Source organism: Aspergillus tanneri, assembly GCF_003426965.1.
Source record: "Aspergillus tanneri strain NIH1004 chromosome Unknown AapTan_1_pilon_pilon_pilon, whole genome shotgun sequence".
NCBI classification, from domain to species: domain Eukaryota; kingdom Fungi; phylum Ascomycota; class Eurotiomycetes; order Eurotiales; family Aspergillaceae; genus Aspergillus; species Aspergillus tanneri.
In genome coordinates, this window is record NW_022984628.1 from 4,489,162 (window position 1) to 4,503,043 (window position 13,882).

At 48.5% G+C, this 13,882-nt stretch overlaps 6 protein-coding genes across 6 annotated transcripts; 3 read left to right on the forward strand and 3 right to left on the reverse strand.

Moving 5' to 3' along the window:
* Positions 1–527: 527 nt before the first annotated feature.
* On the forward strand, positions 528–2,948 carry ATNIH1004_003459 (peptidase family M20/M25/M40 protein; the record flags this gene model as incomplete). Its single annotated transcript, XM_033568136.1, has 1 exon — positions 528–2,948. One exon carries the CDS (start codon positions 528–530, stop codon positions 2,946–2,948), a length of 2,421 nt encoding a protein of 806 aa, XP_033430131.1.
* A 1,286-nt stretch (positions 2,949–4,234) lies between these two features.
* SEC62 (Sec62 family protein translocation protein) lies at positions 4,235–5,500 on the reverse strand (the record flags this gene model as incomplete). The annotated part of the gene is made up of 3 exons (XM_033568137.1): positions 4,235–4,405; positions 4,458–5,014; positions 5,074–5,500. 3 exons carry the CDS (start codon positions 5,498–5,500, stop codon positions 4,235–4,237), a joined length of 1,155 nt encoding a protein of 384 aa, XP_033430132.1.
* Positions 5,501–5,873: 373 nt separating this feature from the next.
* ATNIH1004_003461 (Lectin C-type domain protein) lies at positions 5,874–7,753 on the forward strand (the record flags this gene model as incomplete). The annotated part of the gene is made up of 2 exons (XM_033568138.1): positions 5,874–5,936; positions 6,005–7,753. The coding sequence occupies 2 exons, from the start codon at positions 5,874–5,876 to the stop codon at positions 7,751–7,753; spliced, it is 1,812 nt and encodes a 603-aa protein (XP_033430133.1).
* A 533-nt stretch (positions 7,754–8,286) lies between these two features.
* Positions 8,287–10,534, reverse strand: ATNIH1004_003462 (uncharacterized protein; the record flags this gene model as incomplete). Its single annotated transcript, XM_033568139.1, has 3 exons — positions 8,287–10,050; positions 10,109–10,300; positions 10,361–10,534. 3 exons carry the CDS (start codon positions 10,532–10,534, stop codon positions 8,287–8,289), a joined length of 2,130 nt encoding a protein of 709 aa, XP_033430134.1.
* Positions 10,535–10,894: 360 nt separating this feature from the next.
* On the forward strand, positions 10,895–12,630 carry ARH1 (NADPH-adrenodoxin reductase; the record flags this gene model as incomplete). The annotated part of the gene is made up of 3 exons (XM_033568140.1): positions 10,895–11,200; positions 11,263–11,697; positions 11,758–12,630. 3 exons carry the CDS (start codon positions 10,895–10,897, stop codon positions 12,628–12,630), a joined length of 1,614 nt encoding a protein of 537 aa, XP_033430135.1.
* A 320-nt stretch (positions 12,631–12,950) lies between these two features.
* aspf13 (allergenic cerato-platanin Asp F13) lies at positions 12,951–13,427 on the reverse strand (the record flags this gene model as incomplete). Its single annotated transcript, XM_033568141.1, has 1 exon — positions 12,951–13,427. The coding sequence occupies one exon, from the start codon at positions 13,425–13,427 to the stop codon at positions 12,951–12,953; it is 477 nt and encodes a 158-aa protein (XP_033430136.1).
* Between the last annotated feature and the right edge of the window lie 455 nt (positions 13,428–13,882).

The following is a 13,882-nucleotide window of genomic DNA, read 5'->3' on the forward strand; positions in this document are numbered from 1 at the left end:
TCAGAACTAGAAGGATGAGTTCGTTGTGCTCAATTCATTAGTTGGCGCACCGATTGATCTACTACAACGGCTTGATTATTTCACCTTACCGTGTATCTCAGCCTCGAGCCCGTTCCGCAGTTGACGTGACGGAATAACATTCCACTTGAGACGGATAGTCTCCAACTGTGCCATACCACTGGCGCCACCAATCTATGGTTGTGCCGTAACAGAACAGTCCAATTACTTGCTTCCTACGTCGAGATCAATGCGACCAACCTAACTGCATCGTGTGTCCTTATAGTGCCATGTTGTCTTTCCCAGAGTGCATTGACCAAGAAACCCGATACCAATATTCCACTGTAATCGCATACATGATCCAATGATACCCTAAGACTGTCACTGCGCCGTTTTCTCTGCCGCTGCCTTATATCAGACCAGCTCTTCGCATGAAATTCTTCAGGACAATCAGCAACGACCTACAGGAGCTTGGAATTCAACTGAAATAAGCGCACCGTGGTCTTCGGGAAGAGAATAAAGATACGAGAATGTCATTGAATAATGAACACACTCAACCATCGGTGAGCGAGCGGAGAGGTCAGCGACTGCCACCTTTGCAGACAAATTTCAGTCGTCCAACCTCTCGACCGATTGTTGTTACTTCACCTCACCCGCAACGATTACGCCCTGAGGAATGTCATAATGATGGAGACAGCAATGAACAGGTTCCTTTGCAACCTCCACCAGTTAAGCGTGAGTCGGCAAAGTCGGGCCTTCGCAGTCTTTTTGGCCGCGAAAAAAATTCGCGCAAACCGGCCAGTGACACCGAGTTGTCTGGCGTTGATGAAACCCAAATGTCTGCGGCACACGATGCGCCGGGACACGTCGCACCATTTTCGCCAACTTCTGTATCAACGCCCACTATGGTGACTTCGTCCTCAACAGACCCTCATCGCACCAAACTTACATCTAAGCCTCGTGGGAGACCTGGGGAGGACAAGCCATGGACGGCTGATACTGGATGGAAACCACCTCCCCTTTTCCAGGCCTATCCACAGGCACTTAAAAATGATACCCTCCCATCTCCAGGCCTATCGGTAGATTCTATCCTTCGATTGCACGCCACATCAGCGACAAAGTCCAGTTCTCGTGACGAGGGTTCATCTAATTCATTACACAATGGAACTTCAGCGGCTAATCCTGGAGCTCGCAAAAAGAAAGACGACAAAGAGAAAAAGAAGCACCTACGTACTCTTTCAGAAACCATCGACAAGGCCGAATGGTCTCAAAAGGTCTACATATTGGCTACAAATGGATATATTCTGCAGTACTCTGGAAGCGGTAAACATGATCGACTACCAGAAAAGATGTTGCGGTTGGGGCCTAAGTCTGTAGCTTTCGCCAGTGATGCAATTCCGGGGAAACACTGGGTTTTACAGGTATCTCAGTCTTCTGGGGAAGACAATTCGACCGTCACGGATACACACCGGCGTCTATTTTCTCGTTTGGGATTCCACAAATCTCACGTTAGACGACTAACACGGAGTTTCTTACTTGTGTTTCATAGCCCCGAGGACCTGAGCTCATGGCTGTTAGCTGTCCGCGCCCAGATAGAGGCGAGGGGCGGTAAGAAGTACGTGTCTGAAAGAGCATTCGATGGCGAGATGGGGCATCAGTCACATTCCAAACCCAGTGCCCGTCAATTAGTCAAAAAAGATCCCAATCGTTTCTCTCAGACATTCCTCCAACCACAGCAATCGACGATATCTGATGAACAGGAGTCGATTTATACGGATCAGTCTCGGCGGAGCTCCCATGTTTCTCTCCAGCGCCGGTCGATGGTTTTGCACTCTGTTCCTGATTCTCGCCCTGAGTCGATCTCTACAACCCAAACGGAAGCAACCTCACCTTTAAATGGGCAAGGGCGCTTTTATTCTGCAATTTCCGTGACAAATGTCCCCACTACGCCTCTCAAGACAGAAAGTGCCATATCAACAGTCCTGTCTGCCTTGGACGAGCAGAAAAGCCCTACAATTGCCAGCCCCAGGGAAAGGCAATCTATGAACCACCATCACACTGCAATGATGACAGTAGATTCTGAATTGCCTCAGTCACAGTTCATGGTTCCCGAGCCTATGCTTCGAAGTTCTTCGCCACCTGCTCCGAACTTTAGTGTCCCGTCCTTCAGCCAGAGATTTTCGGGTAGGAATAGCCAATCTCGGTCTTCTAATCAACCCGGACTATCATCTGTTCTTGGGAGCGAGATGAGCACCGACCAGGCTGAAACAGTGTCTACATTCTCCTCCCCTCCCCAATCCCCGGGCAAACCGCCAACCAATTTTGAACAAGGCTACTTTCCTGAGCAACATTATAGTAACCATGAGACTCCACGAAAGCCATTGCGCGTGTCCATCTCCCAGGACTCGCTCGCAGATACTCAGTGGAACCAGGAATATAGATCATATCGCTATTCACGGGCTCCAATGAATAACATGGGCCTACCGCCTACCACATCGCGCTCATCGCAGTCTCTTAACACGATTAAGAGCAAAGTCACTGAACCATCTGTAAAATTATGTCCATTACCCTTGCCTTCAGAGATGGCAAATCAGTCCTCTTACAGTGATGGACTGCTGAATCGGACTTCTATAATCCACCGCACGAACTTAACTGGTCGTCCTCCTAGTCAGCCCATGCTACGACGCAAAAGCATGCCAGGACTTACCGTCGGTCCACCTTCTGTGCCTCCTCCAAATTGTCCATTGCCGAAGATTCCTTCACCTGTGGATCCCACTCCTATGTGGTCCGAGCAACCTACTTCAGACCAACGATCAGGCACAACCCATTCTAGCAAGACAATTAGGGCAAGTCAGAAATACGTGACTAGTTCAGTGGCACATCCTACGAATAGCTGTATTACCTCCGGAGGGCAGAGCTCTGGATACCGGCACTCACGAGTCGTCAACTAAGGCCGAAATCAAGCCTACATCGTTGATATATGAATCCTGTCTCGATGGTTACCACATTCGCGATAGCTCTGTTCTATATGCTATCATCAAATCTTTCCTTCTGCCGTATCAATATTGACTTACCTTTAGCTGTACGTCAATGCCAGCATATTTTCCTTTCTCGCCGACTTTGATAGTCGGCTATGTCTGATCAATAACTTACATATATATACCATGCCGTATCATGCAACAATTTCATTTTTTTTTTTTTTTTTTTTTTTTTTAAACAACATTCTCGATACCACTCCTTTTTCTGTTTCCCCCTTTTCGTTCTCGGTCTTAAAATTGGCCATCCTGCTGCCTGCTATTCCTGACTAACCCTTATTTTTTTTTTTTTTTTTTTTGTTTTTTTCCTTAGTGTATATCCTCATTACAGCGATGCATGATTCAGGCTATCCTACACCGTCAGCATGTTTTGAAACGAATTATACCATTCCTTATCTTATGCTCATATACCATTTGTATATTATATTTATTGTGATCTTGATTGCCTCTCAAAACTCTGACAGGGATAGTGAATTTACTCCAGAATTAGATCCTTTACACATTTATTTCCCCCTATTTTGTACCCTACACGATGATATCAGGGATTATAAAAACACAAGACGTAGGTTCGTTTTGAATGTATACTGCAAGACCCTGTCTCAACTTCTGCAACATGAAAGATGCCTCGATAATTCCAATTCCGTTCAGAAATAAGTATATATAATATAGAGGCTTAGAGATCAACAGTAGTTCTATTTCTTGCAATCTGAACCTCAATTTACCTGGCCTGTGTCCAAAATCATTGAACTTGATTGAGGCCTGTACATTAACGTTTAGTTCCAGTGCACGTGCTCATTATGGGGCAGCCCTATCGATACCATGTTTTAATTGGGTGTGCTCAATCCCACCTACTTAGGAATTACAATAAGGACAGTAATTGTTGAAGTTGAGAGATGATGTACTAGACATTATTATAAAGGTAGTATCTTGAGTATGAGAGTATTCCACAGTTGCGGAAACGAGATGCATTAAACCGTAAAATGTTCATTGTGACTTAAAGCTCATATTGACCGCAGGAATTTTGACCTCTGACCCGAACAGAAAGCCTCGGAACACACAACAAGGAGAATATTGAAACGAAAGAAAACCAGAAAAATAAGGTACATGTGGATGAAAATAAACAGATTTCCGTCCTACGGAAATGGTGTGCGTACACACCGACATGCAATTCACGCGAAAATTCGCCATAATCATCTATGCTATTACTCATCAGCGGCTTCTTCGACCCGAGGAGCGAGATCACGCTTCACGACTCCTGATGTGTTGGGTGTGGGCGTGGCGGTTGTAGTTGAAGATGGGGTAGCGCTCTGAGCCTGAGAATTGGCAGACTTGGATGCATCACCGGACTTCTTGGACTTCTTTTTCTTCTTAGTCTAGGGGATTCAGTTAGTAATCACCACGGAAGAGACAGCAGCAAGAACATACCTCTTGCCAGCCCCAGAGAGGCTTGAAACTATCCACGAAACCAACATCTTCAAACAGGTTGGGGAAAAGCCAGAGGCCAGGTGGAACCGCAAATACGGTCACACAGAACAGGATCAGTCGGAAAATTGACATGGCGAAGAACAGACCCAGCAGACCCATCATCCCTACACTGAGGTACCAGACTCCCTGCCTCAACATCATAGGCCACAAGGGGAACAAAACAACGGCAAAGATACCGGCCACTACCGCAGCAGCCATTGCTTTCTGTTTCCACTGGGGTCCCTCGTAAAGCCATACGTAGTGCATCATGGGATCAGTTTCCTGGTGTTGCTCGATTTTGACAGTCCAGAGCCCCTTGACGCGGTTCTTTGGTTTGGCGTGATTGTGGCCTTCATGGGGATCGACCTTTGAAACCCGCAATGCAAGCAGGGATAGAGGGAGGAGTTTAAAAACATTCTCCGCTGAGGCGCGGTCCGTCACCGGCGGAAGAAGAGAGTTCTTTTTGGCGGCGGCTTTGGCGTATGCCGGGGATTCGAGAGCGCGAATAGCACGTTTTACTGAAGAAAAATTTGGTTAGCCATGGTGCAGTACCTGATAATGAGCCAGGTGATGGTACCTTTAAACATATCCTTCCTCTGTCCATCCATAATACATGTTCTCGGCTTCAGGTTCTGGGAGCGGAGGAACTGGGCAACAGCGATCGCCTTAGGATCGGGAGGATTTGACGGATTTACTGGAACTTGATGCGTTGTCTGCTGCTGTTGTTGTTGTTGGCCTTGTTCAGACTGTCCCGGCTGTGGTGAGGACGATTGATTCTGTCGCTGGGCTTCAACTTGTTTCTGGTGTTGGGCGAGAGCTCGCATTCTCAGTTGGTTGACGTATTGCTCGGTACTCATTCCATGCTTTGCAGCTTCAGCATCCAGTTGTTCGCGCTGCTGCTTGGCAAACTCTTCAGGGGTCATTCCACGCTTTGCGGCTTCAGCAGCGAACTGCTGCTGCATGGCCGCAATTTGCTGGGGAGACGGCTGGCCGGGTGCCGCCATTACGGAGGAGTATGGTGTACTGGGCTAGGTATCGTTAAAACCAAGTGAAAGGGAAAAAGAGGAGGAAGTGTCGGAAGAAAAGAGTAGTCTGAGGGTTGGCAGGGAAGACTCAGGTAAAAAAGAGTGAAGGGGCAAGTACGAGGATGAAACTTGGGGATCAACGAAGTGGCCAGATGGTGTTTGCCCGCTGAAAGGGGAAAAGCCAGAGTGCACCGCCTTCTCCACAGAGAACCGGAGCGTCCGTCTCTCATTCTTCAGTCGCCCTCCTGTTCTGCGTTGATCCCGGCAGCTACGGAACACCATCTGCTATGCTGTCATTGTCGCTCACCTACTACCAAAGACTGCCTTGCCGCTGCCTATCGCTCGTAGCTCCATGTCATTGAGCTATGATCCCGATTCCTCCCTTGTAGATATTACATGGGAAGCTGCCTTTGTAGTAAGTCGACTCATTATGGGAGTTGATGTTGTTGGTCAAGGATTTTGCTAATATGGTGTCCTTACTAGAGCCAGAGAGATGTGGCTGGTCAAATTCCAATTAATTTTGTGACGACGTCGGCCGTGTGTCTGCGGTCGGCGTGCTTCGGAAACAATGTGTTTGACCGGGATTTGGCTGGAAGATGCATTTCGAATCTCCTCGCTTTGGGATATCGCCGGTTCATCGTTGATCTATACTGGTCTGTGGAGAGCCGTACTTGGAACTTCTGTCCAGTGAGTATCCCGAGCGATGTACAGGTGGTTACCATCTCGTCGACGTCGACATCAATGACAACGGGAACTTCCACGGCTTCAACAACTACAGTAGCTGCTGCACAGGGTAGTGCAACAGTCATATCTAATTCTTCTGGATCTCAGCTGTATGCGCTGGGCCCCTATCTATGCTCGGACGGCCTTAATTTATCAGATATGGTTGATATTTTTGAAGATTTTTTCAAATCTACTGCTTCTCAATTGAATATCTACACTAGATATGTTTCTTTTAACCTCCATGCAGCTACTACTGCAACGGCAGTTAATCGACCGGCTTCCAAAGTATCTGGGGCCGACCTACCGTCGATACCAGAGCGTATCGACAGTCTCGTCGATCGCCTTTATTCATATATATATACACCGTCGCAGCTGGCCGACGAACGTAGTAACTTGAATGATTCCTGGTACAAAGTTGACGATGGATACGAACCTATCACAGAGTACATTACCATCGACGAAGACGAGGATGGTAAACAGAGCACTACAGATGGCTGGCCGTCCACGAAATATGTGCAGCTGGCAAAGGAACGGCGTCTACTTCTTGAATATGGCTCGGTAGATCCTCAAATGGAAGACTATAACATGACCGAGAAGGACGAGATTATATTTCCTCAAGGATCTCTCACTACTACGATCCCTATTACTGTTAGCGGGGAAGGCTTAGAGTCCGGATGCTACTACAACGCAGACGCTTCTGGAATCTCACAAGTGAACTCGTCATGGGCCGTGTCCAGTCCTGTACCAGTTTCAAACGACACAGTCAAGACGCAATTCATGCGGAGACTTTCAGACCTGATTACGAATGTAACAGCTTGCGGCCTAACCCCGACTATCAACAATACTCTTTTCAACGCCACAGCTGACAAAGATTTTGAACCGTACAAAAATGCAACTCGCGCCGCAATGTGGGCATGGGCGCTGGGAGAGCCCAGAGGCTCGGAGGTGACTGATGACATAGACCAGCCAGGAAGAGACCGATGTGCCGTTATGGATCTTTCTCTGGGGGGCCACTGGCGCGTTATAAATTGCGCCGAAAAGCGCCGTGGAGCATGTCGAGTCGGAAACGATTTATTCACTTGGAAATTGACTTCTACTGAGCACATCTATTCTGATGTATACCACCAAGGCTGCCCGGAAAACTCCTCTCTGGCGGTCCCCCGCACTGCCCTCGAAAACACCTATCTTTACTGGCATGCGCTTGATAAAGCCGCTAGTGGAATGGACCCCAATTCCTCGGACCCGTCAAAGCGCGAGTTGTGGATAGATTTTAACTGCCTGGACGTCGCGTCCTGTTGGATCACAGGTGGGCCCGATGCTAATTGTCCGTATGCGTCAGATCCTCAACAACTACAAAAACGAACCGTCCTTGTGGCTGCCATAGCCGGGATTGTGATCTGCATCATTACGGCCTTGACGTTGTTTGTGAAGTGTAATACGAATCGGCGCAACTCACGCAGAGGGAAGAGAGTGATTCAAGGATGGGAATACGAAGGTGTTCCCTCGTAGTCTAATCCTTTATATGCATATATATTTTGTGTACACTATAAAACCTAATTATAATAAGTGTAGTAACTAGCTGGAATACTCTTGCAAAGTTAATAAATAAAAAGTATAAGATATTTACGAAACCAAACTAGAGTTGGTAGAACCTATACGGGAAATATAAAATGGAATATACTGCTCTTAAATTGAAGTAGAGTAATTATATCTAAGAGCAACTAATTTTAGTTTGCAATTCGGTTCCAGAGATCACCCGACAGAGGACAAGAAGCACAAAACATTTGGAAAAGCTGGAAATAGATAACTCCGGACAAACATGAAAATCATAAATACAAATGAGGCCTTCAAAAGAACCAACAGCCAAATACAAACACCTTGCTTAGGTCCAGTTTGACCAACTTTCTTCCATCATTCATTGCCCCAAACAGAGATCTCTATCTTCACCAAACCTCAGGATACTACTAATCATTACGTCAAGTCGTGGAGTACAGTCGTGAAATTTGAAATAAACCGGGATGTTTCCATTCGGTCCATATTCATCAGAGTCCTGCGAAACGAGCCCATCCAGCGGCCCGTATGGGAGCTGGGCCCTCATTTCCCGAATTGCTCCTACCACTTCGGCCCTCTTCGGCCATTTTGCCACTCACATCTCGTCTTCTTCCAACGCCTAGGCCAGCGATGTAGCTACCGTAAGACAGTGATGAGCCTTGTCCGAAGCCACGACCGAAATCAACGCCCGAGTTGCTAACCACTCGACCCTTTCGATCGCCTTCAGTAACGGTGAGATCAGAGGATGGCACGATATGGTCATTGTCGTCATGTTGCTTCAGAGCGCCATAGGCGTTAGATTTCTGTTTCTTCGTCTTCGCTCCCTTCGTTGATTTCTTCCCCCATATGCCGTGGGAGCCACTACCACTGTCTTGATGACTGATGTGGCGGGGAATGCTGAGACCGCCCTTCCCTTCGAGATCACCGTAAAAACGACCCTTCTTCGTTGGATTGTCGGTTTTAGGAAGCGAAGTCGGTGGAGTGGGGGACAGATTGGGAATGTCGGCAAGAGCCGTGCGACTGGAATCAGTCGTGTCATCATGCGCGTTGTCAAGAATTGGCTGGGGGGTAGGTGGGTTCAGGGCTAATGGGTTGACCCGAAGGTTATCGGAGGCTTGCTCCTCCGGGTCGTGGTCTTGGAATATTTGAATGTTGTGATCACCAATGTCTTGTTCAGCATTATCGTAGTATCTGCTATGTCGTTGTAGATCATCGTGGTCGTCGTCGTGTCCGTAGTATTCATGTACAGGAAGGGACTCATATTCTCCATGGGTATCTTCTTTAATCGTCTGGCCAATGTCCCATCCATAGCGCTGTGCAGAGTTTACCCAGTCCATAACCCCACCGTTCGTGGTAGTAGAGACGCTTCCTCTGCTGTAGGCAGATGAGGGTTCGCGATGAGCAGAACTCTCGTTTATAGCAACGTCCAGTGGTGAGGGAGATCGAGAGGGATACACTATCCAGTTACCTGAAGCCGGACTCACACACTGGGATCGGCTTGGTAGCTCAGGAGATGGCTCTCTTACAGGGGAACCATGCGGTATTGTTGTCGTTGGTTTTGTCAAGGTGCCTGCATTGTTGTCCGGGATTTGCTCTACCATATAGTCTGTGGAGTCTGCGTGGTACTCGAAAGGCATATGTGGCAAAGACGGCTCTATCCGTGATAGACAACTCGAGGGCTGAGACATTTGTGACTGTCTCTTCTCCGCTATAACATCCGAGACACGACTTGACCCACCTTCTGAAGATTGAGCCCTTGTGTGCATGAAGGCCATCTTACGAGGAGGGCCAATCAGAGGATCCTCAGACATCGTAGAGTCCAAGGTTGAATGACTTGCATGCTTTTCAGCTAGTTCGGACTTGGTACGTTTGTGGGGGCGGGCAGTCAAATTGTCTTCCAGTGGGTTCATATCCGGGGGTAATTTGGTAATTCGACGGAAAATGATACTTAGAAAGACAGAGATACCTAAAGAAAGTGCGTGTAAACCTCCGTTGACCACACTCAGTAGGAAGGTGGTTTGCGAAATTTTGGTAGTGATGTCAAAATCAGAACTCAGCAAGGTAGCCCAATGGTATGCATTCTCAGTATATTGCTTGTACCCTAAAAATGCGGCGAAGACGTAGAACGGAATAAGGCCAAGGTCGAATGTTGAAGCAAACAACATGTAGCTCGCTTGCGAGCCGGGAGGTCTGCTGACAGCTGAACGACATAGATGGTAGACGCCATAAAGTGTGTGCAGAATTGCTACTGCAGGCTTAAATAGACGTTAACTATCTAAGTAGTTCTTCTAAGGTTAATTCCCAAAGACTTACCCCGACGCGCACAATCCATATGATAGTCACCGCCGCATTCTTAATAACAATGGCACAGAACAAAGAACCAAGCGCTCCGAGCAGCTGAAGCACGCGGAACGCAAGCTGTATTCTCCGTGTAAGTATGACTCTGGGTTTTGTCTGAGGGCTCATAGGAGTCCATCGAAACTTTCCATCGGGGATATTGTTGTACTTATAAAGTAGACATGCATTAGTATAAAACCACCAAGAGAGAAGCCTGAAAATGCGTACAGAGTCGGGATGCCTATTGAAGTTGATCAGCGGGCCTTGTGGCTGCGGCTTTGATTTTGGACGAGTCCAGCTCGCCTGAGTGGCAGCCTTTGGATTGAATGGGCGATCCGTTGGGCCATGAAAACTGTGCGCCAAAGGAGCGCCATAAAGGAACGGAGGCGATGACCCCCCCATGATGGTAATGAATGAAGCTTCAATCCACTAATTTATTGAAGAATGAAGCATCCACCCACGCCAGAAGCGGGGAGATCAAATCTTAGATGAACGCGATAAACTCCACGAAAGAATGCTGGGGAAATCGGAGATGAAAGGAAGATTACCACGAACCATGGAACGGTGGAATGTCAGAGGGGAATACTCCGGCGTAAGAGGAAGCATGCGTGGCATGCATGGGATTGATAATTCCCCATAGATCAGAAGTCAACAAGACGATAGTCGGCGCGGCAACCATCGCGATAAGAGTCACGTGTCATCCGTCATCGGCAATCAATACCTGTAATCTCCGATATTCAGCGACTCATCCTCGCAAGCACTATGAATATCCAGCGTGCGCGCTATGTCTGCGCCAAATGCACGGCGCCGGTGCTGCGTGCTCCTGTCCATCTCTCATCCAGACAGGCTTCCCCGCAGTTGAATGGACTACGATGTTATAGCAGCGACACCGTTCAAAATGACCGGCCTTTTCGCGTTGCTATCATTGGTTCCGGGCCTGCTGGCTTTTATGCTGCCTACAGGCTATTGGCCAAAGTCGACAGTGCTGTAATTGATATGTATGAGAAACTGCCTGTTCCATTTGGCCTGGTTAGGTACGGAGTGGCACCGGACCATCCGGAGGTCAAGGTACGTGAAAATCAACGACTGACGAACCCGGAATTATAAACTCATCTCCCAATGTCTCCTAGAATTGTGAAGAGAAGTTCACTGAAGTAGCAGCATCTCCCCGGTTTAATTTTATTGGTAATATTGAATTGGGTGCGGACCTTCCTCTTCATACTCTCAAACCTCATTACGACGCTATCCTATTCTCGTACGGGGCCCCAAAGGACAAGGAACTCGGAATCCCCGGGGAAAAAGCGATGCACAATGTTTACTCCGCTCGAGAGTTTGTCGGTTGGTACAATGGTTTGCCGGAACATCGTGATCTTGCGCCGGATCTCACTGACGGTGAGAATGCTGTAATTATTGGACAGGGCAATGTTGCCTTGGACGTTGCTAGGATCCTGTTGTCGGATGTGGACGCTTTGCGCAAGACTGATATTACAGATTATGCTTTGGATGCACTGTCGAGGAGCAAGATCAAGCGTGTGCGGGTAGTCGGTCGCCGAGGGCCAATGCAGGTGGGTGCAGAGATCATCTGTTGTTTACTATGCTGGACGTTAATTAAACCCGTTATATAGGCTGCTTTCACTATCAAGGAGATTCGAGAATTACTTCAGCTGCCATCGGTGTCATTTGACCCGATCCCCCGGTATTTGTTCCCGCCGGATGATATTATGGCTTCTCTCCCAAGAGCTCAGAAACGGCTTGTACAACTCCTCGCAAAGGGATCCACCAATGACCCGGCAAGTAGCACCAAGTCTTGGTCTTTGGATTTTCTTCTGTCACCGGAATGTCTCAACTGGTCCCCGGTGCATCCCTATCACCTGTCACACGTCAAGTTCTCCCGGAACGAATTGGACCCGACAGAGCCGTATCTGCCAAGCGCCAAGGTGACAAATAAGTACCTTGCCAGTGGTAAGCGAGCACAGGTGGATATTCCTGCAAATGCATTCTTCCGCAGTGTTGGGTACAAATCGCTGCCTCTCCCCGGATTAGAGGATCTGGGCATCCAATTTGACACCAACCGCGGGGTGATCCCGAATGATGGGTTCGGACGAACCACCAGTCCCAAAGACACAGGAGACAACAAACAGCTTCTCGACGGGTCCCTTATTTCTCATCTGCCAGGTCTTTATTGCGCTGGTTGGGTCAAACGTGGCCCTACCGGTGTCATCGCCACTACCATGATGGATGCATTCAGCACCGCAGATGCCATTGCAGCTGACCTGACTAACCAATCAGGAAAGGCATCTCTTTTAAACTCACCTGGCCGTAGCACCGGGCTTGGCTGGGAGGGAGTCCGCCCCGAGACCGAGCAGCGAGGATTGCGTGTAACCACCTGGCAGGACTGGGAGCGCATTGATGCAGCGGAGCGTGAACGTGGACAACCACAGGGAAAACTCCGCTCCAAATTCGGTCGCGTGGAAGAGATGTTGGAAGTGATAGGCTGAAGTTTTGTATATGGATATATCCTTCCTTACCTAGATAAATAGACTATGTATAGTAAACGAAGACGAAGATACCATCCCCTCTATTACAAAGCAAGATAAGGAAAAACAATAGATATCATAACAGTAACATTGATTATACTATTCATATATGCAGAATTAAAGTCTAAGGAATGATTGCCGCTGAAAATAGATACCTGAACTGAAAAATCAACAGGGACTAAACTGTCCATCTCATTACAACATCCAAGTCGATTCGAGCGCCTTAGGTAATCCTGGGTCGATAATCGCACCGCACTGGGCCGTTCCTGGCTCACTCGAACCTATTTGAACCCACACAAAGAGGGATCAACCTCGGCATAATCCGCCTGCACGCGACCAAGCTGCACAGCTTGGCCATTCGTCAGCTCGTTCATGGCATTCACGCCGAGATTGAAGCCACCAGGAGCGGCGTCGACGGCAGTCATGTAGATGGTCTTGTCAACGGGACCAGCCTTGTAGTGCAGCGAGTAGCATTTGCCACAGTTGGGGCTGTTCCATCCGGGAATGGTGGGAGCACCTCCGATCCGCGGGAAGCTGGGTAGGGAACCGAAGGTGGAGTAGCCGCGGGGGATGAGGCCGTAGACACCGTCAGAGCAAGCGACGGTGGTGAGGGAGCTGCCGCCCACATCATACTTGGGGTCGTAGGAGACGGAGATGGAGGTAGAGGCGGCGGCATCGGAGGCAGCCTCAACAGGAGCAGCCACAGCCGAGGAGAGGGACAGAGAGAGAACGGCGAGAGTAGAGGCGAAGAACTTCATTTTGAGGTGTTTGTGGATGTGGAGAAGGTGGTGGGTAGAGATGACAGAAGCAGCGGGAATTAGTTGATTCTTTGGAGTGTTTGCTTTGAAAGATCGAGGGCAGTCTTGTCAATGGGCTTGATTGATCTGATCTGAAATACCAGATTCAAAGCAGACCTGAAGGGGGTTTATATAGCCATCTCTAAAGGCTCTTCCATGAAGCGGTGACCGGACGAAAAGGCCGCATCGTCATCACAATCGTTCGTGAGGCTCGGGAACTTCGTAAAGAGCGTGGAGTCTAATTCTGGGATTAGAAGCAAGATCGTCGCGAGCATCTCCGCGAATTTGAAACCCCATCAATAGTAGCGGCAATAGTTGCACAGGAAGTGAGACAGTCTCCTCTTCGGGTGATGCACTGATGGGCGGAGCAGCAATGCGGGGAGCGTCCGGGCCAGTCAGATGTGTGACTGCATTGA